Source organism: Alosa alosa, chromosome 14 (assembly GCF_017589495.1).
Source record: "Alosa alosa isolate M-15738 ecotype Scorff River chromosome 14, AALO_Geno_1.1, whole genome shotgun sequence".
Taxonomy (NCBI): Eukaryota; Metazoa; Chordata; class Actinopteri; order Clupeiformes; family Clupeidae; genus Alosa; species Alosa alosa.
In genome coordinates, this window is record NC_063202.1 from 16,975,290 (window position 1) to 17,001,469 (window position 26,180).

The 26,180-nt window shown below is 44.2% G+C and overlaps 3 protein-coding genes across 4 annotated transcripts in view; 2 read left to right on the plus strand and 1 right to left on the minus strand.

Annotated features, from left to right (window-relative positions):
• adamtsl3 (ADAMTS-like 3) overlaps positions 1-4,151 on the plus strand; it is a 106,324-nt gene extending 102,173 nt beyond the window's left edge. The window contains exons 27-31 of the mRNA XM_048262925.1: positions 560-743; positions 2,067-2,271; positions 2,534-2,643; positions 3,073-3,287; positions 3,790-4,151. Coding sequence (XP_048118882.1) covers positions 560-743; positions 2,067-2,271; positions 2,534-2,643; positions 3,073-3,287; positions 3,790-3,908 — 833 coding nt within the window. The 3' untranslated portion in view covers positions 3,909-4,151. The remainder of the gene's footprint in view (positions 1-559; positions 744-2,066; positions 2,272-2,533; positions 2,644-3,072; positions 3,288-3,789) is intronic.
• A 2,360-nt stretch (positions 4,152-6,511) lies between these two features.
• saxo2 (stabilizer of axonemal microtubules 2) lies at positions 6,512-9,980 on the minus strand. 2 transcript variants are annotated; one of them, XM_048262928.1, is made up of 4 exons: positions 9,860-9,980; positions 8,690-8,872; positions 8,383-8,585; positions 6,512-7,590 (listed from the first exon to the last, which is right to left on the minus strand). In XM_048262928.1, the coding sequence occupies exons 1-4, from the start codon at positions 9,895-9,897 to the stop codon at positions 6,614-6,616; spliced, it is 1,401 nt and encodes a 466-aa protein (XP_048118885.1). In that variant the 5' UTR covers positions 9,898-9,980; the 3' UTR covers positions 6,512-6,613. The 2 variants fall into 2 exon arrangements, with proteins under 2 accessions (XP_048118885.1, XP_048118886.1); XM_048262929.1 differs by having other exon boundaries at positions 9,864-9,955.
• A 55-nt stretch (positions 9,981-10,035) lies between these two features.
• The window catches only part of efl1 (elongation factor like GTPase 1), a 64,614-nt gene continuing 48,469 nt past the window's right edge, over positions 10,036-26,180 (plus strand). The window contains 13 exon segments of the mRNA XM_048263235.1: positions 10,036-10,116; positions 10,573-10,679; positions 10,777-10,844; positions 10,973-11,057; positions 11,153-11,241; positions 11,331-11,339; positions 13,031-13,168; positions 13,270-13,502; positions 15,389-15,512; positions 17,700-17,779; positions 17,884-18,020; positions 18,359-18,481; positions 19,471-19,570. Of these exon segments, the coding sequence (XP_048119192.1) occupies positions 10,589-10,679; positions 10,777-10,844; positions 10,973-11,057; positions 11,153-11,241; positions 11,331-11,339; positions 13,031-13,168; positions 13,270-13,502; positions 15,389-15,512; positions 17,700-17,779; positions 17,884-18,020; positions 18,359-18,481; positions 19,471-19,570 (1,277 nt within the window). The 5' untranslated portion in view covers positions 10,036-10,116; positions 10,573-10,588.

Consider the following 26,180-nt stretch of genomic DNA (forward strand, 5'->3'; position numbering starts at 1 on the left):
AGGGGGAGGTAGTACAAACAGAATGTTCACCGTTATGTCTCATGTTTTTTTCACGCTTGGAAAGCAGAATTAAAAGACAGAGCCCGAGGAAATAATAATAAAAAAGTGAAATATCCAGTCAATGTTTTATATTATGCCTTGAAGTGAATAAAAGTGGTTCTGTTTCGTGGAATGCCAAGTTCTTTGTATCTTTTTTAAAGTTAACATAAACAAATGCTTGGAAGCATAAAATCACAAGAGCCGAGGACAAAGCATGCCTAATCAACAGTAAGGCCAAAACACAGCCCCAAAGCAAATCTATTTGTTAGATTTCTGTCCTCAACAGAAGCCAGACAAAAAAACCCCAATGTAAAGCCAGGCAGGTTCAGGTTCTTCTCTAGAGTTCTCTTCACATCATGTTTTAATCAGAACAAAAATGACCCAAGTGTACCCCTTGGGTCGTAATAAGCATGAGATCAGTGTTTCTCTGCTGCTTATTGTAAATGCTGGTGTCTGTTATGAATGATCCGCTCCGCTCTGCTCTGCTCTCTAATGGCCATGTTGTGTTTTGCCCACGCAGAGTTCTCCTGGCAGCTGGGCGACTGGAGTGTGTGCAGCGCCACCTGTGGCAGCCGGGGGACTCAGACGAGGAGGCTCCGTTGCATCAGTCCGGAGGACCGGGAGGTGCCCCCCTCCACCTGCCACCACCTGGCCAGGCCAGTGACCTCCCCCCAGGCCTGCAACGTCAAGGACTGCCCCGCCAGGTCCATATATATGCATTTACATGTATTAATTTAGCAGGCGCTTTTCCCAAAGCAACTTACAGTACATATGTCAGCTATATTACAAGGGCATTGTTACATTGTTCCCGGAGTAACTCGGGTTTAAGTGTCTTGCTCAAAGGCACAACGGTGGAAGCCGGGAATGGATCCCACAACTTTTCTGGCTACTGCATGCTAGCCCAGCTCCTTAACCACTACGCTACCACTGCCCGCATTTACCGTCCATCATCGTTTCTCTCTGCTGTCCACCATACTTGCGAGCACATGACCTGGTAGATCACTTGAAAGTGCATTTTTTCCCCCCACAAGTTCAAGGGGAGGAAAATCCAGGCGGCAAGCAGCAGAAACCCACTTGACTGTAGGCCCTCTGGCTGTATGATCGGTGGCCAAGCTGCTTCTCCCCATGAAAAAGCCCATCAGTCATTGCCTCCTGACGTTTGTTTGCACAGGGGCCGTGCAAACGCTCCGCGAACAACATGAATCAACCACTATTGTTCCTGCAGGGCCCATCGAGTCGGTGCGCTGTACCATCTGAATGTCACAGCTCATCAATATCAGTTGCCTTGATTGGTAGCTGAGGCCAATAAGCAGAAAGCAGAGAGAGCAGAGCTGGATCATGTCTACCTATTCACGAAGGTCGGAGCACTTCTCAACAGGGCACTGGAGTTTAGCACACTTCTTTTTTTTGACTGGTTGCTTTTATGAAAATATGAAAACTCAGAGCATGGAAAAAAAAAAAACATTTTTCATTTGTCGTCCCTGCCCATGCCAAAAACATCATCTGATTATTGCCATGCACACTGGCTCTACCATTAATCAAAAAGATCAACTCAGTCTGCAAAACTGCTTAGTGTCTTCTCCGAACTATCAACAGGGGATCCTCACACAAAGCGGGTCTTTGTTGCTGCCCCTGTTCGCCTGACCAATCCCAAAACCTGCTCTATCCCATAACTCAGGACCTCATATGAGAACTGACACCCTTAATGTTCGAGATAGAACGTGTGCTTTGGGCCGGCCTCCGGTGACTAGCAGTAAAAATACCATTTTGAAAAAATAACATGTCTGTCATGGCGGATACGGAGTTTCACAAGTCATCTTGCACAAGAATGTGTTTAGTTTGCACATGTTAGCCATACAGAGAAATTACTTTTGGACCTCTGCTTACTTTCAGTGAAGGAGTGAGTTCAGCATTTAAGTCTGGCATGATTACTGTGGAGCATTTTGCATGAACTTACTGTATACAGTATGCAATCCTATATTGCCACATAAAGGTATTTGTGTGTTTTCATTGGTATCTTTTTGCAGTTGGGTGGCCACTGTCTGGTCCAGGTGCTCTTCCACCTGTGGACGTGGCTTCAGGCAGAGGCAGGTGTCGTGTCAGCAGGTGGAGGCTGTGGGAACGGTGCGCATTCTGCCCCCGTCCAGCTGCGTGGCGTCTGCTCGGCCTGTGGACCGAGAGGACTGCGCCACTGACACCTGCGCTGAGTGGGTGACCAGCCCATGGGGTCAGGTAAATCACAGTGCTCCTCCGTTCTAGTTTGTTGTGACTAATTGATTGATTGATTGATTGATTAATTAATTGATTGAATGTTGTTCATGTATTGTTGAGTCCCTGCGGAAATTACTGGTTTCATTCTAATGTCTCTGTTGGAGAAATATTAGGGATAACAGATCTTTGAATTGTAGGTTGTAGTTCAGTCAAACAATCATAAAACCAACCCCAGTGGTGTGTTTTAAAAGCTTTGAATGTCTTTGTGCTTTTGCTTTTGCAGTGTACAGGGCGATGCCTGGGCCCAGGCGTGGCCACTCAGAGCCGAACAGTGATGTGCAAGCATCTGAACAGCTCAGCCAGCCCCAGAACATCGTGTGATCCCAAAGACAGGTGCTGACCTGGATCCCACAGCCGCCAAACACATTCTCTATGCAGCACGGCTGCTCGGCGTGGAGAAAGTATTGATTTGTGCAGGGCGTTGCTGCAGTGAGAAATCCGATACCCCTCACATTGGACACCACGCGCATCTAGAGGCTCTCTAATGCATTCCGTGCCGTGGCCCATGCACTCCCGTTGCCGTGGGCTCGGAGTCAATCTGAAATGGAGATCACATCGGTTGCCCTGCAGCATTTCCCCAAACAAAACAAAACAACCCACTGACTTTTTCAGAACTGACTTGACATTCTCACTTTCCTCGTTTGAATGACACATAGATGTTTGCATTCCTTGTAGAAACTTCTTTCTGTCAGGGAGATGATTTAGATGTTTGTTTTGACTTGTAGTGACTGATGTCTGACTGCCGCCTCTCTTTCCTATTAGGCCGGTGTCGGCGCAAAACTGCTCGTCAGATGCGTGCGATGTCCACTGGAGGGTGTGGCCCTGGCGACTGTGCACGGTGGCCTGTGGCAGCGGGTTCCAGTCGCGCCGCGTGGAGTGTGTCCACCGCCAGACCAACAAGACCCTGGCCGACCAGCAGTGCACCTGGCAACGGCGCCCCATCTCCTGGCAACACTGCAACATCACGTCCTGCAGCAGTAAGATCCTGTTCTGTTTCCCACCATATACACACACACACACACACTCTCTCTCACTCACACACACACACACACACACACACACTCTCTCTCTCTCTCACTCACACACGTGTGCGTCCCCTCACAGCTTTTAATAAGGGCATATCTGGCATGCCCACCATGTGTCTGTGTGGAGTAGCCTTTGTGCTGGTGCCTCTTCAGCCAAGCTCCTTTCATGTTGTCCTGTGAAGCACTTTAAGTGTCACTCGAGTCCTTTTACTTGTTTTCAAGTGGAGAAATACCCTATAAAACCTGAAACTGGTAAATTGCCCCGCACATGGTTTTATAATATAATGTCTGGCATTGCAACTGGCCATTGAGACCCATTGGCAGTGGATTGGTGTGGCACCACCCCTCTGTCATAAGTAACTGTGCACTGTCAGTACCTGTATGAAATGCCTATTAGTTTAGTTGAAGCACATGTGATGATCTGTCTGTGACCCTTTTATTTCTTTATGTTTAGGTGAATGCAAGGATACCACCCATTACTGTGCGGTAGTGAAACGTCTTCAGCTGTGTCTGGTGGAGCTGTACAGACAGAGATGCTGCGAGTCCTGTTCTGTGGACACACACCCCATCTAGTGTTCACTACTGAGACCTTGAGACTTTTAAGTCAAAATGCTTCTAGAATATTCAGCTGCTGGCCTGGAAAGACACACCTGAAAAGATGGGAACGTTTAAACAAAACAAAACAAAACAAAACAAAAACAAGTCCCCTGCGACTTGACTGAATTCTTGAAGAGGATGTTTTGGACATCTTTATGTGGCTTGGACGCATTCGGATCCTCAGACTGAGTGACCTTTTTTTTTTTTTTTTTTTTTTTTTTTTTAAATATTGACTTAATGTGCTTCTGACCACAGCTCTGCCACAACATCTCCACAAAAAATTGTCCTGCAGTCTTAGTAAAACTGGATCAGCTGGCCAGCAATTACCAGAAGAAGATAAACATTTTTTTGTCTATTTACTCCATTCTTTTGTAAGAAGCAATTACCATAACAATGTTTTGACAACAATCTCTCAGTAGTGGTACATTAATATTCTGTGTGTATTATTTGTATTTATAACAAATGCATCTGTAGTTGTATCTAAACCTGGTCTGGATTTAGATCAGAATCCTATAGGACCATTCACTTGTGTGAAGGGAGTTAAGTGGGTACAAATATAAGGCACGAAGACACTGCTGTGAATATGAAAACATCACTTGGTTGAATGATGAATATCCAAATGTGATCAACGGACCTTTAAGAAAAACTTGGCAATTGCAGGGGAAATATTTATTTATTTTTATATGTGGAGGTCTTTTGACAGGATACGGTTAAGTCCTTATGAGAATACTTACGAAGGGATGTGTTCTTGTTGGACTCAGAAAGGATATATGTACATTTTTTCAGTCCCCCATCAATTTGTTGAGAGGTAACCAGTGAGGTAGTAGTAGTAGTAGTAGTAGTAGTAGTTACAGTGCTTCTTAAAGCCAAGTGGATCTTTTAGATTTGTTTTCTACTGTGTTGTACCAGTGTGCTGCATTGTAAAATATGTCTTGTAAATATTGTGTTTTAAGTGCAATATTGTGTAAATTGAGTGTAGATTTGTTTTGTTTACTTTATTTTCTTACCCTTTGATTTAGTGAATGAATTAGTTATCTGTATTGTGCAGTCATGGCCAAAAATATTGGGATATGTTCACTTTTTCAAATATGCATACAGAGAACTTGACATGTACACAGCCTTAAAAGCCCTTAACTGAAGAGTATTTGTCAAAAACATCCTGGTTGTTAAGACACCTTGTGTTCTGCATTGGATAATTTCTATTGGTATTAATTTGCAATTAAAGTAATCTTAGTCCCTCAAAACAGACATCCTGTAAAGCACTAAAAAAAAAACCCTTCTATTTTGCACTTAGGTTTACCTGCAATGAGTTCTCTTGCACCCGCAGCAATGTTTGTAACAGAAAAAATGACAAAAGATGTCCCCTTTTGGCATTGCACATTAATAGACAAGTTTGGAATGATCTGAAGTCATAATTCAGTTTTTTTAATTCATAATATTTTATGGTACCACCATATCATTAGAATCTTCCCTACCAAGTGACAGCAGTTTTAACGGTTTCATTCCTGACCAAAGGGCTTGGTGAACTATTAGTGGACTGCACCACAAAAGGGGCTTAAGGCCAAAGGAGCAATTGTAGTATACTAATGGTCAAGCCTGTGTGGGAAATAGCTCTGTGGACACAGCAGAACATACTGTAGTGTCCTTTAGTGAATCCTAACTTAGGTTGAAGAAAACAAAAGAAACTTTCCAAGACTTTTGGACACATAATTAGGGATGTTACTATATACCAAATATGGGTATAAAGATATTTGTAAAAAATGTACAGGTTGTAATATTTTTGGCCAGGCCTGTGTTGAAGATTATAGTACAAACCCTGCATATAGCACTTGTTGATGTGGTTTATTAATGTCATATATGTTTCTTTAATTGTATACGCATGGATTTAATACATTCACAAATGTTTAAATGTATTAAATACACAACTCATCTTACATACACACCACCAGTCAACATGGATACTGCCCTTATAATGTGTTTTACATAGTACCTGTTGGAGAAGATAACATGGATACAATTACAGCATACGCTTACAGCTAATCACAACTGCTAATGACCTGAGAAAATAAAACAATTTTCAATAGATTTATTTAAATTCCTTATTGTGTTAAAAAAGTTAAGTGCCATTAATTTATGTCAACTTATTTGATTCTTCATTTAACTACATGTAGATTTTCATATGATTTGGCAACTGATAACTGTTAATGAAAATCATATACATTTAATGGTATAATACCGTTTGCTTCTAAGCCTTGTTTATGGAACCACCCACAATTATAAACTTCACTTTCAAAAGTGGAAACATTTCAAGTACATAATTCTGTGTGATGGCAATACATGTTGAAAAAGTGCACATTGATTCGTCAGTGTCATGTTATCAAATAGCAGTGATTTGGGGCTGACAGATTAGACTATCTTAATCTCATGAAATATGTTAAAAGTCAATATATGTCAGAAGTAATCAACATGTCAATTCTGCTATCAGATGTGCATCTACTGATTATTCTTATATTTCCACAATGCATCATTACCTTTCCTTTATACCGAGTAAAATATTTCTGAATCTCTCACACAAAACATTTGGAAGAAGCAAAATTAGTTGTTTTAATGAGCCTCATGGTGTCACCATTGTGGTCACCTTTTTTAGTTGACTGCCACTGCCTCCTGGGTTTGGAGCATCTTTAGCTGACGGCCACTGCCTCCTGGGTTTGGACCATCTTAACTCCTTCCTGAGAGGGAATCTTGCGGAAAAACTTGTGGCCGCGCTCATCGTTGTCCTCAAGCGTGTAACCCGGAGGGTTGCCGAAGCTGGCTGGACATACGTTGATCTTCTTCGGGGTGAACTCGGTGCTGTACATGGTCCCATCCTCCATGGGCACGTCCCTCTGCATGGCTGCGTTGGGCGGCTTGAAGCTGATGTTTGGCTGCAGTGCATGCTGGGTAAAATGGGCCCTGAAGGTGGTCAGATCCTCCATCTTGCCAGTGGCCTTGTGCAGCTCCTCGGGCTTCTTGATGATGTCCTGCTTGCACGACCCCCATGGCTTGAAGTCCTCCTTCATGGTGGTGATGCTTTGGAAGGGCACGGAGGACTGGGCAGGCCGAGCGAAGGGCTTTGCCGACACATAGGGCTGGATGTTGTGCCTGGTGTAATACGTGTTGGTGGTGGTGCTCAAGTCCATTGAGGCGGTGGGAGCCACATACTCCAGGGTCTTGTGGCGTGGGGGCATGGCGACTGGCCACTGCTGGAAGCGGTCGCGGAACTCTGTGCTGCTCTGGAAGGGGCTGTCCGAGGCGGCCTTGGGGTTCTCGGGCTTGCAGCTCTTGGTGATGGCACCGGGCAGGCCCTGGAAGTCCTGCTTGTGGGAGGTGAGGCCCTGCAGAGGCTCACTGCTGCGCTGGTACACCTTGGGTGGCCTGTAGAAACGAGGCTCCAGCGCGTGGGCAACGTAGGCCTGCTGGTTACTGGTAACCCCGTCAAAGGGCACGTCAGACAGCTTGGGCTGGTTGGAGGGCTTGAAGCTCTTTCGTGGCACCAGGCCCCTCGGAGCAAAGTCATCCTGAAATGTGGTGAAGTTCCCAAATTTGGCTGAGGGAGGATGATACGTCACATCTGGCTTTCGGAGCTCCCTCTTTGACAATTCCCACTGGCGGAAATCCTCTGTAGAAGAACATTTCACATTTTTAATTGAATCAGAAAAAGCTGTCATCACCCTAAGAGGATTACCAAAAGGAATTAACAGTATAATTTAAGACTTAATGAAATTGTCAGTTTTACTACTTAATTTTGAAATGATAGGCAGAACATTTTGATAAAACATAAAAAAAAACTGGCTAATACAAAAGCAGAAAACATATCTATTGAATTCAAGTTTGTTTGTTACATATGGTACCTACTACCTACAGAGTCCAATGTAAATATATGTTGATTACATAACATAACACAGCTCTGTGACCAGTCAGTTTATGATATGATGTGAAGTGTCTTGTATGGAGTACGATCTACGTGTTGTATTTTACTATGAACTCTTCTCATACAAGTAAGTATAGGTATAATAAGTAAAGTATTTAGTGTCATAGAACTCTGTGCCATGCATTCATTGTTTTTATTATAGTATATGAGAGTTTGCCAATAACAGGGTGTAATAAAACTCTGAGTCTGTCGGTTGTATAGAAATCTAATCTGAATGTGTAAAATGAGGTTGACCAGATTGAATACTTCCTTGACTGAACTAGCTGAGCTGACTGAGCAACTGCCATTGAGACCAACTGGAATACTCAGTCTGACCTTCTCATGAGTTCCATAGTGTCAACATATTTACAACACAATGAGAGTAAACAGAAGTAAACAGTGAACAGTAAATAGATGAGCTCTGAAATATCAGCAGATACCAAAGCCAGTCAACCAGGTGTGACATGCTAAACCCAATAAAATGTAACTTGCTGAAGTTACCTTTGTAAGTGGGCACAGTGTCCAATTTACCCGATGCCACATGAGATCTTTGTTTGGGCTTGGTAGGAGGGACTGATTTCACTTCATAGCAGGGGAAGTCTTGGTTGTAGGTGGTTCCCATGTCTATCTCACCAGGTTTGGGCTTGTACTCAGCCTTCTGCCGACCAGGGCGCGGGAGAACTTCATATGGAATATAATCCGTCCTGAAAATAACAAACTAATGAAATCACACACATAAACACACACACACACACACACACACAGGGATTTTATGATTGCACAATAAAATCCAGCTTTTCAAGATTACTTGAATGTGGTGGTTCCATCCATTTTCCCCTTGTTACCCTCAAAGTCCCGTTTAGGTTTCAGGCTTTGAGTCGGATGCTGATTGCCATAGGAAGGGTACTTCTCTGTGTATTCGGTGATGACACACACTTTATTCCCCTTCCCATAGTGCAGTGCAGTAGGTGGATGGGGGCAACGGTGGCGTCTGAAAAAAAAAGTTTAGTTTAAAATGTAGTTAAATAAATGGTTTTGCAAACAGTTACAATCTGCAATACAAAGTGCCAGTACAGTATGTGATTCGGTATGTGGTAATAGAATGACAATGATTCAACAAATGTAAAATAAAAGAAACATATTGTCTTTACTAAAGTATCTAGGCAAACTCAAAAGTATAACTATAATTAAAATAAATTAAAATACCAAGTCCTCAAGTAGTGTCTCTCAAACATGACCAAACAGTTTGCATTTCTAAATGCATTTGTAGTCATTTTGACAATCCACTGTGGAGCAATTATTTGCTTGCTATAAATAGCTGTTGTTAGTAGGTACAGTTGCTATTACTAACCAGTGGCATTCTCCCTGTGTGTACTTATCAAACAAGGTGTGGTAGGCCAATAAATGGGCATCCAGCGAGTAGTACATAGGCTAGCTAGCTATAGGCCACTCCAAAACCAGGCATGCTCAGTAGCCTAAGCTTATGGTCAGAAACTCTCATATTTCTGAGCAGCTGGAAGGTTTTGAGTACAGGTACGACAATTATTCTATTTACTCCATTAATAGTTGTTATTTAAGACCATATGACTTGACTATTATCTGATCATTTTAATGTTAATGTAATGTTTATGATGTAATTGTGAGGGGCTTTGTACAAAAGCGTCTGCTAAGAACCATAAACAAACAAACATCAAGTAAGTCTCCCTATAAGCTGCACCAACAAGCAAGTAAATTATCAATTGGGTGAAATACACACACAAACACTAGGCCTATTTAAAGTATATTAAATTGCACTAGTTACATTTCCACGCCTTTCCACGTTTATTGTCATGAGAATGGTAAGTTATCGATGGGTTAGCCTACTTTGAGATTGTGTTACCACATCAACACACCATCACTAATTATTTATCATCCTGTTAGTTATTCAACAAAATCATTTTCTGGGCCACAAATAACAGCACATCGTTTAAAATCTTACCCACAGCTGCAGAGTTGACAAATACAACGCCGTGTCATTTCCTTAACTTCTTAAATAAAAGAAGTAATTTTTTTCTGACTTCTGCCCCTTCCAACCTACTGTCACTGAAGTTTTGACTCTGCCAGAGTTCTTATAGAAGCACTATGTTACTTAGCAACCGTGGAACGTTTGGATAGCCTGTTTCTAGGAAACGCTGTGTGTGACGTGCACAGGCTAAAGTTCATGTATACCGTCACTTCCTGGGAAGCGAAAACAACGTGAGTTTGGTTGTTCTGTCCGTACCTGACACATAGTTTTTATAATATTGTATTAAATTGTTACTGTACATGTTCAGCCATGCACTGCTTTACCTGTCTAACATCTGGAGAGTTTGGTGAAGTTTAACGCTGATTAAAATGACTTAGCATTGTTTTGTTAGCTAACCAGTTAGCCTATTTGACAACTAGCGTCAATGTTATCTTGATTGTCATGCTGCTTGCTGCTGCCTGCCTGCCTGACAGGTCATATTCTACAAGTTGGGGAGAAAGTAAATTAACAATACTTTAATGTCGTGTGAAATGCTCATTACATCCATGCTCTGGGATTAAGCATGGTTAAACCCGGATTTGTGTTGACAACTTGTTAACTTTAGTTACAGACTATGATAGTAATGAATGTCAGTAATTTGTAAGGGGTGGGTGTAGATTTCTTGATTCTGTGGTTTTGATTTTCAGGTGACGTTAGTGAACAATGGGGCATACGATTTTGGAAAAAATAATTCAGTTGCAGAAGAAAACTGCCAACATAAGAAACATTTGCATCTTAGCTCACGTAGATCATGGTAAGTGGAATAAGAGTCTGAATGTGTCTAAAATGTAAGAATGCACCTATTTAGAAGCCTGAAAGATTTAAGTTAACTCCATGCACTCTCTTTACAGGAAAAACTACTTTGGCAGATTGTTTGGTTGCTAGCAATGGTATCATATCAAGCCGCCTGGCAGGAAAGGTAATTTTGTTTGATGGAGATGTATGACTGCACACATTCCATTTGATTGCCAATTTAGAGAGGTCCAGTAAAGTATTTTTCTGCAGCATACTCCGTGATTGTTTAAAATGTATTTATTTTACAATCAGCTAAGGTACATGGACAGCAGAGAGGATGAGCAGATCAGGGGGATAACCATGAAGTCCAGTGCTATTTCATTACAATATGCTTCTGGTAAGTTATTTCTGTTAACGGTCAGTAGGTTAGTCGTGCTACTTTATATGGATAACCTTTGACTTAGGCTTGCTTGTGTTATTGTGGCTGTCTAGGCGACAATGAATACCTCATCAACTTGATTGACTCCCCGGGTCATGTGGACTTCTCCTCGGAGGTGTCCACGGCAGTGATCGAAGTGGTGGTGGATGCTTTGTGATGGAGCCAACCGGCACAGATTCGAAATGGTGGTGGATGCAGTGGAAGGACAAGACATATTTTACCAATTTTAAGTGTCCTCAGGTATTAGACACTTACTGATTGTGGTCTGTGGTAGGGCAGATTAAACCGGCACAGATTCAGCCTTCTTTGAGAAATAAAATTCAGATTGTGGCGGGGTGATGCATCACTCACAATTTTGGTCGCCTTGCGGGTGAGGTGGGTGGTGTAAATGTCCTTCAGGGGAGGGAGTGAAGCACCAATGATCCTTCCAGCTGTAGGAAAGTATAAAAGAATAATCTTGATGGTTGCTTTAGTTTAGTCAATTCCCTCTTTTATTCATTATTTTAAGTTTGCCATTGCTGCAGTGCTAAAGTCTTTCACCACAACTCTTAAATTAAATCAGCTAGTTGTCAATAATAATGATAATTTATCACAAAATCCCAATATGAACCTCTGCATACTCAACACCTCACGATGCAATATCTCCCTCCAACACCCACCCTGCTGTTTTGTGCCTGGGAATACTGCTCATTATCATAGTTTACCAATATAACTTTTAACATTTAAGGACTGATCTATCTTGTAATAGTTTTGCATTAACCATGCAGTACTGAAAGCCTGCACAGTGAAACCCCTTTAGATGATCCAGAATGCGGCGGCGGGCCTAGTCTACAACCAACCCAAAAGGGCAATGTTACCCCGCTGCTCATCCAGCTACACTGGCTACCTATGGCGGCCCGCATCAAATTCAAGGCTCTAACGCTTGCCTACAAAGTAGTCTCCGGTTCTACTCCCACCTACTTGAATGTCCTCATACAGACATATGCTACCTCCAGACCATTCCGCTCCTCAGACGAACGACGTCTAGCTCTGCCACCGGTATGCTCAGGCCAATCCAAAGTTTTCTCATCTGTTGTTTCTCGTTGGTGGGAACAGATTATCTGTTCCCAATCTGTTCCCTTCTCAAAGTAAACGGTAACACTAAAACAAGGGGCTACATTGAGATTTTTGGTGGAAAAGATCAGGCAGTCTGCCGAGAGACCTGCCCCAATGGGCATCATTGGACCATTAAACCACACAATGATCCAAAACATACAGCCAAACAAGGCAAGAAATGGTTAAATGAGAACAAGAGCCAGAGTCCAGACCTCAATCCGTCAAAAAAGTGAGCGCAAGGCCAGAGTGATGGCAAATAATCGTTCCTGACTGAAAACCCGGATTGCTGTTAAAAAGGTGTGGTCTAGAATCATTGTGGAGACATGGAGAGGCTTGGTAGATGTTGTAAGAACCATTTTGAGAGTTGTGAATGAAAATAAAGATGTTTCCATTGATTATTTAAAAAGGGTATAAATAATTTTTCATTTTCACAAAAATGTTAAAAAAAGATTAACTCTTCTTTTTTAAATTCCATGTTTCTCCCACATTGTCTTACAAACTTTTGGCATGTGACAGTGTCATTTTCAGTCAGAACATATTGGTAAAGAGAAAATCAGCATTAAATGAATATTGAATTAAATGATTATTATTAAATGAATAATTTTGTTCTTAACTGTATGTAATATATATATATATATATATATATATATATATATATATATATATATATATATATATATATATATATATATATATATATATCAGGATGTACCATTGTGTTTAACACCATAGGTCATTTTTGTTTTGGTGAAGTAAAGTGAAATAAAAGTAAAATGGATTGCAATAGTGTTATATACTTTAATCTCTGACTTCTCCCCCGATTTTCTCTTTTGCAGACTCAAGTAGTTTTACGGCAAGCTTGGCTGGAAAACATCCGCCCTGTTCTAGTGATCAATAAAATTGACAGACTCATTGTGGAGTTGAAACTCTCCGCACAAGAAGCCCACACACATCTGAAGAAAATATTGGAACAGGTCGGAATTGCTTGTTTCCCCATCTGAGTCAGCCCACTACTTGAAACGTAATCGCCCATCAGTAACCTCTCAACGGCTTCTTGTGTTCTTCCACGCTCCAGGTCAACGCTGTGACCGGATCCCTTTTCACGTCCAAAGTGCTGGAGGAGCGAGCGGAGAAGGAGGCGGAGGCCCAAGCCCAGGCCCAGCAGCCTGCGGTCAATGAGAACAGCAGCGGGGAGCAGGTGTACGACTGGAGCGCCGGCCTGGAGGAGACGGATGACTCGCATCTCTACTTCTCCCCTGACCAAGGCAACGTGGTGTTTGCCAGCGCCATAGATGGATGGGGCTTCTGGTATGTACTTCCTTACACATCTGGGTGTATCCGGTTGTTAAGTTCGACATCGCGGGCCTCACAGCTTTTTCGTCCAAAAACATTTACCACATTCAGTCACCTTCATTTTAGTGAGGGTAAAGCTAAATCACTTACCTCTAATAGAATAATTACTGGACCTGTGCAGCCAGATGATATAATCAAGGCTAAGGTCCAGGCCTCTAAGAAAAATAGGATTTTATCAGGTTGAGGCAACAAGTGAGTAATAGGATGACAATTGTCTTAAAGGCTACTCTGAAAAAAAAGACAAATGTTTATTTTACTGTCCATGGAGAATGAGCGGCTTTGAGAGCAGTTGGACCAAAAAAAAGAATGATCTGCACATTATTGCATCATGACTTAACAACCGGATATGCAGGCATTCATCAGGAATAGGTGTGTTCTCCCTCCCTACTTGATACTGATTGTGAAATATTATCTTCAGTTCTGTGCATGGTGTAGTCATTTCCAAAAGATCCACAAGGTGGAGCTCTTGGCAAAGAGATGCCAGGTTGAAACTCTGATCTTATTGTTATAGATTTAGTTTAAATGTAGGTGTATCTGTAGCGCCAGATGTGGTAATACTATGCTTATTTGTGCACAAGAGCTTTGTTACATTTACTAATGAAGGTGAAAAAGCACACACGATGGCAGAGACTAAAGTCCTTACCAAAATATTGTAGCACTTTTAGTATTACCCTTTTAGTGTTGGATTTGAAGATGGTACTCAGAGCTGAGGGTAGTGCTATGCTTTCTCTGTTATTTATCATCAAGTGAATTTGGCACTTTCGTTTCCCTCCTCTTCATTTTCAAGTACAATTAAGCATTTCCACTAACAGACAGATAAAAGCCCTTATGGATGGACACGCACAAGCAGAGGACACTAATGGACTCCATTTTTGTCTAAGTAACTAAAAACTTTTTAAGCAGCGAGCCTGTGTATGGTACACGAGGGCAGCGTTTTATTTTAACCAGCGGAGCGGAGGAGCGGCGGGCTGGGCTGCTTCAATCGAGGTCAGCGCGAGGCAGCCGGAGCGGCTCATTTAGCTGGCTGGAGCTGGAGAGGGGCTTGCATAATGACCGACAGAGAGAGAGACAGAGAGAGAGACAGAGAGAGAGACAGAGAGAGAGACAGAGAGAGAGACAGAGAGAGAGACAGACAGACAGACAGAGAGAGAGAGAGAGGCAGGCTTCTCTACTGCACCGTCTGTGTGCGGGCCCATTCTAGGTAGACTATGAAGATGACACATGGATGGGAAGAACAAAGAGATCTAATTTTTTATAAAAGCCTGTCTCTGTCATTTTGATTACAGCAAGACTATAAATATGGCAATTAAGTTACGAGTAATGTCATACATCCAAGACAATTTACCTGCTCCCCTCCTCCTCTCCCCCTCCCCAACACCCCCCCCCCCCCCCCTTGGGAGACTAGCGATCCTGCTAAAAGTAGAGAAGACTTCAAAAAGTCTTGAGGATTTTTTTTTTCTGTCTCCAAGGGCCATTCAGTGGCTTTGCCTGATGACAGCTTTGGTATGAATGGTAGACGTTTTGATGAATGTGGTCTTGGCAGCGTGGAGGTGGCAGACATGTCTCCTCTCGCCTCCCACGCACACACATGAGTCAGTGGCACCGCTAACTGAGCAGCCGCGCTCGAGGAGGTGGTCAGAGTTAATTCTTGCCTCGTTATCGTCTCCAGTAAGCACTAATGAACACATGGCGGTAGCCTGGAGCCGAAGTTTAGAAGGCCGCCGCTGGGTAGACATTTGTGTGGGTTAAGGCATGATTCAGTCCGACGAGAGATCACGCTGACCAGGTCTAAGATAATGGTGTTGGGGTGGTGACGCACATATCTTTGCTTTCTGTTTTAGCATCCATCAGTTTGCCCAGATGTACAGTCAGAAAATGGGCATCCGCTCCGATGTGCTGCTCAAGACACTGTGGGGAGACTACTACCTCAATCTCAAAGCCAAGAGGATCATGAAGGGAGCTCAGGTAAATGGCTAAATGGTGTAATGCCTCATCGTAAACAGTATTGTTCTATTAACTAACTCGAGGGTCATTTGGTATTAGTGGGGCAGCCACGGGCTACTGGTTAGGGCTTCAGGCCGAAGGGTTGCCGGTTCGATCCCCGACCAGTAGGAAAAATGTGGGCGGGGGAAGTGGTTGAGCACTGCTCTGCTATGCCCACATCCACGGCTGAAGTGCCCTTGAGCAAGGCTCCTAACCCCTCACTGCTCCCCGAGTGCCGCTGTAGCAAGCAGCTCACTGCTCCAGGTTAGTGTGTGCTTCACCTCACTGTGTGTTCACTGTGTGCTGTTTGTGTTTCACTAATACATGGATTGGGATAACTGCAGAGGCCAAATTTCCCTCACAGGATCAAAAGAGTATACAAACTTATACTTATACTTACTTATTATCCACAACAATGACATTGACCCTACATTGATATAGTATGGCAACATAAAGGCACCAGGGAAGTGTTTTAAGCGTGTAGGCATAACAGTGGTACACCTACGTCTGTAATACTCTGAAGTTCACCCAGTTGGAGTCAGGTTGGCGTTTTTACCTCTTTATGGTCCCCATCCTGGTGAGTTTGAAGTGGTGTGTGCCGTGGAAGTGGATGGCTTTGTAACCCACAGCCTATCAGAGAGGAGCTGGCTGCGCCCAGGTCCCCCCGCTGTGCTGGCAATCTCGAGTGGTTTGGCTCTGCCGCTGATGCTGGCTCACTGCTTCAAGTGCCATCTACGGCCGTAATGAATGTAAAGTAACGCCGACTTCACTATGGAAGTGGACTCCTCTTTACACACTCACCGGCCTCTTCACTGAGTGGGAAGATGCCTGCGGGTGGGCGGGCGCCCACACACACACACGCGCGCGCGCGCACACACATACATACATACATGCACACACACACACACACACACACACACACACACACACACACACACACACACACACACACACACACACACACACACATGCACACACACACACACACACACACCTTTCTCCACCGCTCCGCTGCACCCACCCACCCCCACAGTCTGAGCCCCCATACAGCAGCTTAGGTAGGAGCGCTCTCTTGCTGCTGTTACTTTCTGACAGGAGGGGCATTTCCTACTGTATCTCAGACGGCCAGCCCAAACTAGATATAATCGACCTTGATGTGCTGCTTCTTGCATGGCCGAATATCTGCATTAACACTTCCCTGTAATGGATATGTTGGCACCTTTATTTTGTCATTGTTTATATATTTTAGTATATATATATATATATATATATATATATATATATATATATATATATATATATATATATATATATATATATATATAATTCTTGTGTTTTGTAATGGATCCAGAGTTATAATGAGCTTTCTCACATGCATTGGTAGGTTTCATTGTGTATTCGATTTCAGTGGGTGTCAGAGACACAAATGAGTTTCCAGACAGAACTCTGCAGGATAAACACAACCACATTTGCACGCCTGTTAGAACTGTACAGTAATGACCGGCGAGCAAGGTTGTCAGATGTCACGTCTCCTCAAGACCAATCAATCAACACGGTCGGCAGCCTTTACGCCTGTACGCCTGTACACTTGACCCCCTCACACTCCCATTGATTTTCAGTATGTCAGTTGAGTTGCGTGGATGAGCAACCTAGAGAGATATTTTTGTGCTGGCAGTAGGCAGCTTCAAATGAAGAGGTTGAATGCAGAACCAGTAATCAGTGGGCTCCCAGTAAGACCCTAGTTTGCCCTGACCTCATGTCAGGGTGTCTTTCCGCAATGCGCGCAACCTCAAACACTCCCAAACACTGCTCTTGAATAGGCTGCCTCAGCTGTGAGCGGGGTGAATAAGATTTTACTGGTAAAGAGCTTTAGGAACGCGTGACTGACTACAGAAGTGCTGGCTCTAGAAATGCCAGCCATTTTCCATTGGCAATTAATGTCCAGCCTCCTGACAGAAGTCGAAATGGCAGACTGTGGGCTTTGGCTTTTGCACATATGTGGTTCTGGAAGGCTCTGTGTGATTGGCGTTTGTCTTTTTATTGACACACACAAGATATCACTTTTCCTGGGTTTCGTACGTACCCCTGTAATATGATGTATGTTGACTGAGTCTGTTTGAACAGCTGCTGGACATTGACGGCTTTTTTCTTCTCCGTCTCCCTTCACAGTCCAAAGGGAAAAAGGCTCTTTTCGTACAGCTTGTCCTTGACAACATCTGGAGTTTGTACGACGCTGTCATCACAAGAAGGTGCGCTATAAATGGCCAGTAATATGTCACTCAAAGCCTCATTTGTTTTTTTTTTTTCTTCTGGGGCGCTGTCACCACACCTGACGATCTCACTGTGTCCACAGAGACAAGGAAAAGGTGGAGAAGGTGGTGACCTCTCTAGGGGTGAAGGTGGCCGCCCGTGACCTCCGCCACTCGGACCCCAAAGTGCTCCTGAGCGCGATCTGCAGCCAGTGGCTGCCACTGTCCCAGGCGGTGCTCTGTATCCTTCCTCTCACATGAGTCACTTCATTAAGCTGTTCCATATGTGGCCAATGCCTGCTAGTCATTGCACTTTCTTTTTGTTACCATTAAATCCAATCCAAAATGCATTTTATGTATGTGTGTCTGTGTGTGTGTGTGTCTGTGTGTGTGTGTGTGTCTGTGTGTGTGTGTGTGTTTTTATGTATGGAAATGCTGGTATGGTCATAATCATAATTTAACGCAGCTTGCTGTGTCCATGTTATTTTGTTTCCGACTGCTCATGTGTCCTGTCGTTTCGGCGGTAAGTGTGTTGGCCGTGGCTCCTGGTTGAAGCTCCTTAACAGCGATGCCCCGCAGCCATGGTGTGTGAAAAGCTGCCCAGCCCCCTGGACATGGCGGCCGAGCGCGTGGAGAAGCTGATGAGCGTGGGAGCGCGCCGCTTCGACTCGCTGCCCGAACAGACCCAGGAGCTCAAGAGAGGTCAGCCCCCAAAGCTATTCAACTTTAAGGGTCAAGGTTCAAGGGTGAAGTTTATTGTCATGCACATGATGAGATGCAATATCATTTACCAGTAATTAATTTCTTACACTCAGAGCCAGTTCATCTCTAAGTGAATATCCACATCACAGATGCGTATGTGCGTATAGCTTTAATTAACTCAGCACTGTTGATGCAAAAATGTAGTCGGAGTGCATTGTCATAGAATTCACGCAGAGTGATTTTCATTGGCTGCCCCAGCAGGAGGTTGGATTGGTATCCAGCACCTGTGTGAGAGAGGTTGTTTGATCTTTTTCTGGAGAGAGAGTTTGGGGATGGGAGCGGGGGGGTTGGGGGGCATGAGACCAGCGCTATCATGGTCTCATGGAGTAGGCCTCGTGTCATGTTGGACTTTTATGACGGTATTTATGTTTCCTTTAGCCTTTCTATTTCATTAGACCCCCATGCGAAATTCCATCCACCGAGGCAACTTCGGAATCTGGCCATAAGTTGCGATATTGGCAGGCGCTGCGTCTTTCCAAAGCACTCCAGATTCATCCACCAGAGGCTTCTCTCACCCCCCCGACTCCCATTTGTTTTTCCCCAGTCCCCTCTCCTCTCACCCTGCTTAGTGTTCAGGCAGCACCCCGTGGCTCATGTTAGCTGGCTGCAGGCTGCATTGTTGGCAGCAGAGCCCGTGTTCTATTTGAACTGGCATCAAATGTATTATTTCCCCTCTTTGCGACATTCATTTGGGTTTATTACAGATTCACCTCCATGTGCGCGCGGTCTCACATTGATATTCCCCTCCACTGTCCAGTGCTCATGCTGGGCTACAGTCACAAAAACAGCCGTGAAGGCGAAATGTTTGCCGCCTGCGCATACCTAATCGAAAGCTCGGAGAATGCCGTGGTTTCTCATTCTGTTTGATTTCTTCACCGTCTTCTTTTTTTTTTCCTTCTTTCTCTCTTCTCATCGTCCTCCTTGAAAAGCCTTCCTGGAGTGCTCCAACGAAGACGCGGCCCCGGTTATTGTGTTTGTGTCGAAGATGTTCGCCGTGGATTCCAGGTCGCTGCCGCAGAACAAGCAGAGGTACGTGAGTGATCTGTGTGCGCCCCGCGGCTCAGACAGCCTCCTAGGGTCCTCGTCCCTGTCCCTGTGTGCCCCTGCGGTCTCATTCAGTTCCCACGTCTCCCACTTCAGCAGCCCTGTCTGTCTCTCCACACTCCCCGGGCCCAATAACAACAAAGCTCATTTACTCCTGCCAGACTGACTCAGTGATTATTTACATTTTTGCTTCATGAAATCCTTCCTGTTATATTTGTGTCCTCTATGTGTGTTTGTGTGTGTGTGTGTGTGTGTGTGTCTGTGTCTGTGTACAACATAAGCATACTTTGTTGTGGAATGTGTGTGTGTGTGTGGGTGTGTGTGGTATATTTGCATTTATGAGTATGCAACCATGAATTGAGACATCTCCATGTGTCAGACGTGTCAGTTGCCCAGCTGAGCCTGGGTCCAGGTGCAGGTGGTGGCGGTGGCTGCATGCGGCGTGTGTTGGCCCACCTCCCGGATGTTTTAAAGTGAGCCAGTGGCCTTTGATCTGCAGCAGGTGCTGGAACAGGGGCAGGGGCGTACTAGGGAAAGGGGGCCTGTGAGGCCGGGCCCAGCACTGCCCACATCCAGCCGTTCCCCACATCCAGCCCCAGTGCCATCGGCCCTCTCATTCCAGCGCCGGCCGCCAGCTGCCCACACTGGCAAACACACACTGAGACACATGGCAGCTTTGATCCAGGATCAGTCTGCCAGCTGATGCTGGGGATGATGGAAATAATGAGATATGATAGTGGCAGGACTCGATTCTGGGCTTGTAATCTCATGCTAAACTGGAGTTGTTCACAACAAAAGATTTATTGCAGAGGCTATATCTACTTTTCTCACTTGAAAAGTCAACTAAATCTCTCATTTCCACAGGGCTGCCAAAACTTGTGCAGAATTTTTTTTTGTGTGTTTTTAATCTTTATCTTGAAAAAGAAAATACAGACAGGAGATGTGAAAATACACATCTCTAGGAGGTCTCAGTAGATGTTTATAGTTCTTAGCAGACACAATGTCCAAAGCAACTTACAATGACATCAATAAACATTACATTACCGGTAATATTAAATTTAGTAGTTTAAAGTAAAATCATGTAGCCTAAATAAAAAATGCCAATTTTAGAAGTCAATTTGAACAGAATATGAATTACAGTAAACATATTCAAATCGAGACTTTGTAAGGAGAATGACTTTGTTAGTCTTTAGGCACTTTCTGAAGATCCCAAAACTATTGCTAGAACAAAGAGCATTAGGTGATTCATTCCACCAACAAGGCATCATAGAAGAAACGATTCCTGACTGTGACCTCTTAGTGTTGGTGGAAGGCCGACGCAGCAGACTCATCAGTCAGTGGGGGAGTCGTGAACATAGAGCTGGATCATATAATTAAGATACTGTAGCAAGGTGCAGATCCAGCAAGTGTCCTATAGGCCAGAGTGAGGGATTTGAATTTAATTCTGGCTGCTATAGAAAGCCAAGACTTTGTGGTTCTGACTGAGTTGAGTGAAACACTTCTTTGAGAAGACGCTCTTGCTTGCATTTCCATCGAGTCCTCTTCCCCATCCCTCCCCTCCCTCTCTTCAGCATGAGTCATCGGCGAGGGTCTGTAGGGCAGACACTAGATGGAGTAGTCGGCGTGTTTACTCGGCTCACTGCTGACCGGCCACCCGGCCTTGGCCGCCAGCAGAACACCGCCTTTGTTCTGGAGAGCCGTCGTGTTGAGAAAGGGGATGGGCTAGGGTGGCGGTGTGGGAGAAAAAAAAATATGACTGTGGTTTCTGACATCCTTCTGCTCTTGAAAGACCCCATTTCTCTCAGCGAAAGCAAGCGGGTGGATCCCGTTGACGCTAACAGTCTCACTAACATGTCGGGCTGATTTAAAACAAAATAATTCTGGTCTTTGCTCAGAAGGGACATGCTGAAGTGCCTTATTTCTCTGACTGGGGAGGCTACTGTTTTTTTTTTTTTTTAGCTATTTTTTCCTCAAGGGAAACTGTTCCCCCAGCCTCGCCACTGTAAAGTGTCTGCATCCGCCTCAACATCTCCAGTTCTGCCAGACAGTACCTGTCTGTGGCCGGCCTGTCCTCCTTGATCGCCTGTTTTCCATTTTTTCCCCATCAAAGCAAATGGACCCAAACGGCAAGCTCCAGGGCTTGATGCATCTTACATGATGGATTGATGTAGCTGAGGGTTAGCCTGCTTTTTCATTGGGGTGGGAGACGCATACACACACACACACACACACACACACACACACACACACACACACACACACACACACACGGATACAGTCTTAAATGAGTTCCGCCACTTACTGTACTTGCCTCATAAATCTCCGAGGCTGTCAGTGGCTTTGTCGGACGCGTGCTGAACTGCAACATGCTAATGTGATTACGGATCCAAAATGACTTGTGACTTGAAAGGCCAGGGTGACAGTGGTGCATGTGCACAGAGTGGAGTCATTGGAAGCAGCCGTCCAGCGGAAGCTGAGAGGATGGGTGGGAGCCATTATTGCTCTCTGTATTGGTTTAATAGCCTGGCCTGTGGAACACGTGTGAATAGAGATCAGGGGTCAAGTCAGCACAATGTTATACAATAGCCACATTGCTTCTTATGCTTAAGGGTAGGCCAAATACAGAATGCTAAAACGTGTTCTTGGAAAACACAGCAAAGCAGATTTGGAATTGTACTCTGTAAATCTTACAAATGGTTGTTGTGATAAGATACCCATAATGGTTTCCTTTGGTTTTGCCTGTTCTTTTCAAGGCTTGCATTATTGTTTTTTAAACTGGCCAGATCTCTTGACTGTTGTGTTTGTATGGTTGGGCTCACTGTTCCGTGATAAAAAGACGAGGGCTGTTCTGACTGTTAAGTGCACTGTGTTTCCAGCGGTCACATATTGTTGTTTATTCTGCTCTATATTATGCCGTTTCCTCAAATCAGGATTATTTTTGAACTTGATTACTGTTACGATCCTATTTCTTTCCATGACCACTAATTCCCTCATTACTTGGCCAGTGCTCCCCCAGGCAGATAGTAAAGGTGACAGTCCACCACTGGAGTGGATAGGGCCAGGTTATATTTGTTTGTTTTCGTAATTCCTCCTTCAGTCTCTTTGGAGCTGGTTTCCTGATTCTTACCCCGCACCACACCCCACCCTCCCTCCCTCCCCTCTCGCTGCTCCTCCACACACCCCCCCCCCCCCACACACACACACACACACACACACACACACACACACACACAACCACCCACCTAATCCTCCCCCTCTCTCTCTCGCTCTGACCTGAGCTGATCTCAAGCCTCCTCCTCAGCTCTGCTTCCTCAGGTCTCCAAAGCGTGCAGAAACCCACAGAATTCCACCAGCCATCCACTTTTCCTGTCAGGCAACCAAGCCATAATTGCAAGGGCCTGCCATTAGCTGTGTGGCAGAGGGAGAGAAGGAGAGAGAGAGAGAGATGGAGGGAGAGAGAGACAAGCTGTCAAGAGGAGGAGTTGGAGGAGGGAGAGGAAATGTGTTTGGGCCCCGTCTGCAAAGGAGCATCTTTAATGAGGCTTAGCATCTCACCTGCCTAGATGCTGCCACCTGCTGTCGGATGTCATACACACACACACACATACACTCTACACCCCCCACACACACACACACACACACACACACACACACACACACACATGCTCTACACCCACAACAACTGGGCCAAGAGCTTGTTGCAGATGTAAGCCTTCATGGTTGTGTGTGCGTGTGCGTGTGTGTGTGTGTGTGTGTGTGTGTGTGTGTGTACACGTGTGTACGTGTTATTCAGTATACATTTTTAATGCAGCATTCCCAGCAGGCTTCTTGTGTACTCTGTGTATGTGCTCAAGGAGCACTATGCAGAGATGCTGAGTGTTGCCTTACCCAAACTCTTGCCCTGTTGAAGCTGCATCTGCCCCCATCTGAGGAGGGCGTGCTGCTTCTCCCCCGCTGTAGAAGCAACAGCACAAGGAATGAAGGAGAACTTCCATTCATCATTTTTTTTTCTGTCTCCGCAATCATTTTTAATGTGTTTTTATTTGAATGGAACGATGTGCTGTTGAATTATTCTGCATGAACTGCATCGGGCAGAGCAGCTGTACAGCCCCCTCCTTCCCTCTCTCTCTCCCTCCCTCTCTCTTTTGACCTACATTTTTTAAGGAAGACTTCCAACCCTGAATATTATAGCAGCATTACTTAAGCTGACCCAGATCCTACTGTATGTGTACAAAAGTGAGACAATGTAAAACCAGTGGCACTCAGAGTTAAGTGGATTAAAGTCATTATTGTAAGAGAGCTGCTTTTCAAAGCCAAAATTCTTCCCACTATCACTGGGATGCCACCACTAAAATAAGAAATTACAGGGTTATGTTTGTAATCTACATAGTATAAAAGTTAAAGTTTATTTATTCATGTGGTGCTTTCAGGCTGTGGACTGTGTTTTGATTGTAACTAGATTACAGTAAAGTTAGATAATATTCCTATGTTCACTGTTTGTCATCAGTAAGAGGGAAAGTGGAATCGGCGTCTCAAGTGTTATCCAGAAGTAAACCACAGCGTTTTATCAAAAAAAAGTGTCATTTCAGCCCACCATACTGAGGTCCGCGTGTATCGCTCCAGACAGCCATGCTTGTGTGTGCAGTTGCCATAGTGATGAGGGGTTTGGATCTCCGTGGTAGGATAATCACGCAGTTCTTAGGAGCATGTGTGTGGGGTAACCTCTCTTAGACTATGCACTTGGCGGCGAGGAGTGCTCTATGCTGATTGGCCGATGACATGATTGGAGTTTCATCAATGGCTCGGTGTGGTTGGGAGGCAGACTAGGCATGCTGACTACACACCAAAACAACCCCATCCCCAACAACAGCAGCAGCCTCAGGGTCTCACCAACAGCACTGGGAAGAATCCTGTGAATGTGTCTGTGGGGTGGGAAATTACTCCAGCATGTTTGAAATGGATGAATGCATGTTTGTCACATACAGGCTGTAGCAATCCAGCGTGACGAATGTGGTGTCTGTCTTGGCCATAATTTTTAAAGAATATATTTATCAAGTTAACAGGCCAATCAAATTCAACAGAAGTGACGATATGTGGTAATGTTAACATATTTTAAATGTATTATTAAGATTTTTGTATGGTACAAAAAGCTAGTTGACATGCGGTTTAGCTGTAGAAAATACAACAGATATGTTTTTGATCCTTTGGAGAAAATTCCATTTGCCATCTCTGTAGCTTGACGCTCACAGGTTAGCATGTGATCTTTCCCTAAAATGGAAAGTATCTGCAATCAGAATATTTTGCCTGGTAAAAACCCATGGAGTGGGTGTTGTCAACAGATTTACTATCGATATATCTCTTCATGTTCCCCTTCATTTTTTCCAGCTAGTTATGAAAAAAAAATTGCTTGTGGGTTCGAAAGTATTACTTGAAGCTTCGGAACCCATTACTTCATAACCACTGCAGTGAGAGCCATAAAAACAAACACATGCTGTTCCCATTATTGTCATTAAGTGACAGATTTGAACTCAAAGGGAATACACAGAGATCTCATACTGAACTCCACTCATACTGAAACAGCAAGAGCCTGGGCGTGTGACATGTCACAATGGATGTGTTAACGATTTAGATATAGAGATGAGATGGTGTAGGTATGCTTTCATCATCATGTTCACCACATCACAAACCAAACATCGGAGATTTAATCCTATCTTAATGGTAGGTGTTTTTTTTAAGAGAGGGGAATGTTTTTAGATTTTCAACAGTTCAGTTTAATTCACAATTTATTGCTGGATTGTACTTAATAGAATTCCCAAAGTTCAGGCCATTCATACAGTTGCTCTTTCTATTCCTGGACACGTTTGTTTTTCTTGAGGTTTTGCATCACTGGCATCTTTTACATCCTCGTAATTTATGCAAGCAGAGGTGTAATCATGTTTTCAGCACGGCCATTTCCAGCCACGATCATAACTAGTTGTGTTTACAGAGCCGCCGGTCGGGCCTATTTTCAGTGGATGCTTTGTTATTATGGGGCTCTGGATGTGTCGACACTATTTGAGAGGCCCTCCACCACCCGCGTCCCTGGCTGCGTTCATTGTGGCCACTTTCAAGCCTACACTTCACTTACCACAATGACACTCCTGTGTGAGGTTTCAAATGTCACATGTGGCATGGATTTGTAGCCAGCAGTCCTGAGTAATTGTGCTTTCCCAGCCCAGGCCCAGAGCGCATGTCCACTGTAATTGTGGGACTTGACCTTTTGTCGCTTATCAATTTATTATTATTGTTAGTGTTTCTTTCAAAGGTCTATGACCAAGCGTGAGGAGATAAGTAGCCGCTGTGCAGACACAAGGTAGCAAAACAGGAGTGGTGTTCACACAGTCGCAAAACCTCAGTGCGGCATGACCACAACCACTAGGCCATGTTTGGAGATCAGACTGCTGTTGGGATTTGGCAAATTGGTCATGTTTTCCCCCTTGTTTAGTGCTGCTTTGCTTTATGACGTTTGTGTAATCATAAAAACACAAATGTGCTTTAGTCACCCTCTTGTTGTAATCATGTCTGTTGGGGTTGGGGGTGATGGCTTTATCTATAT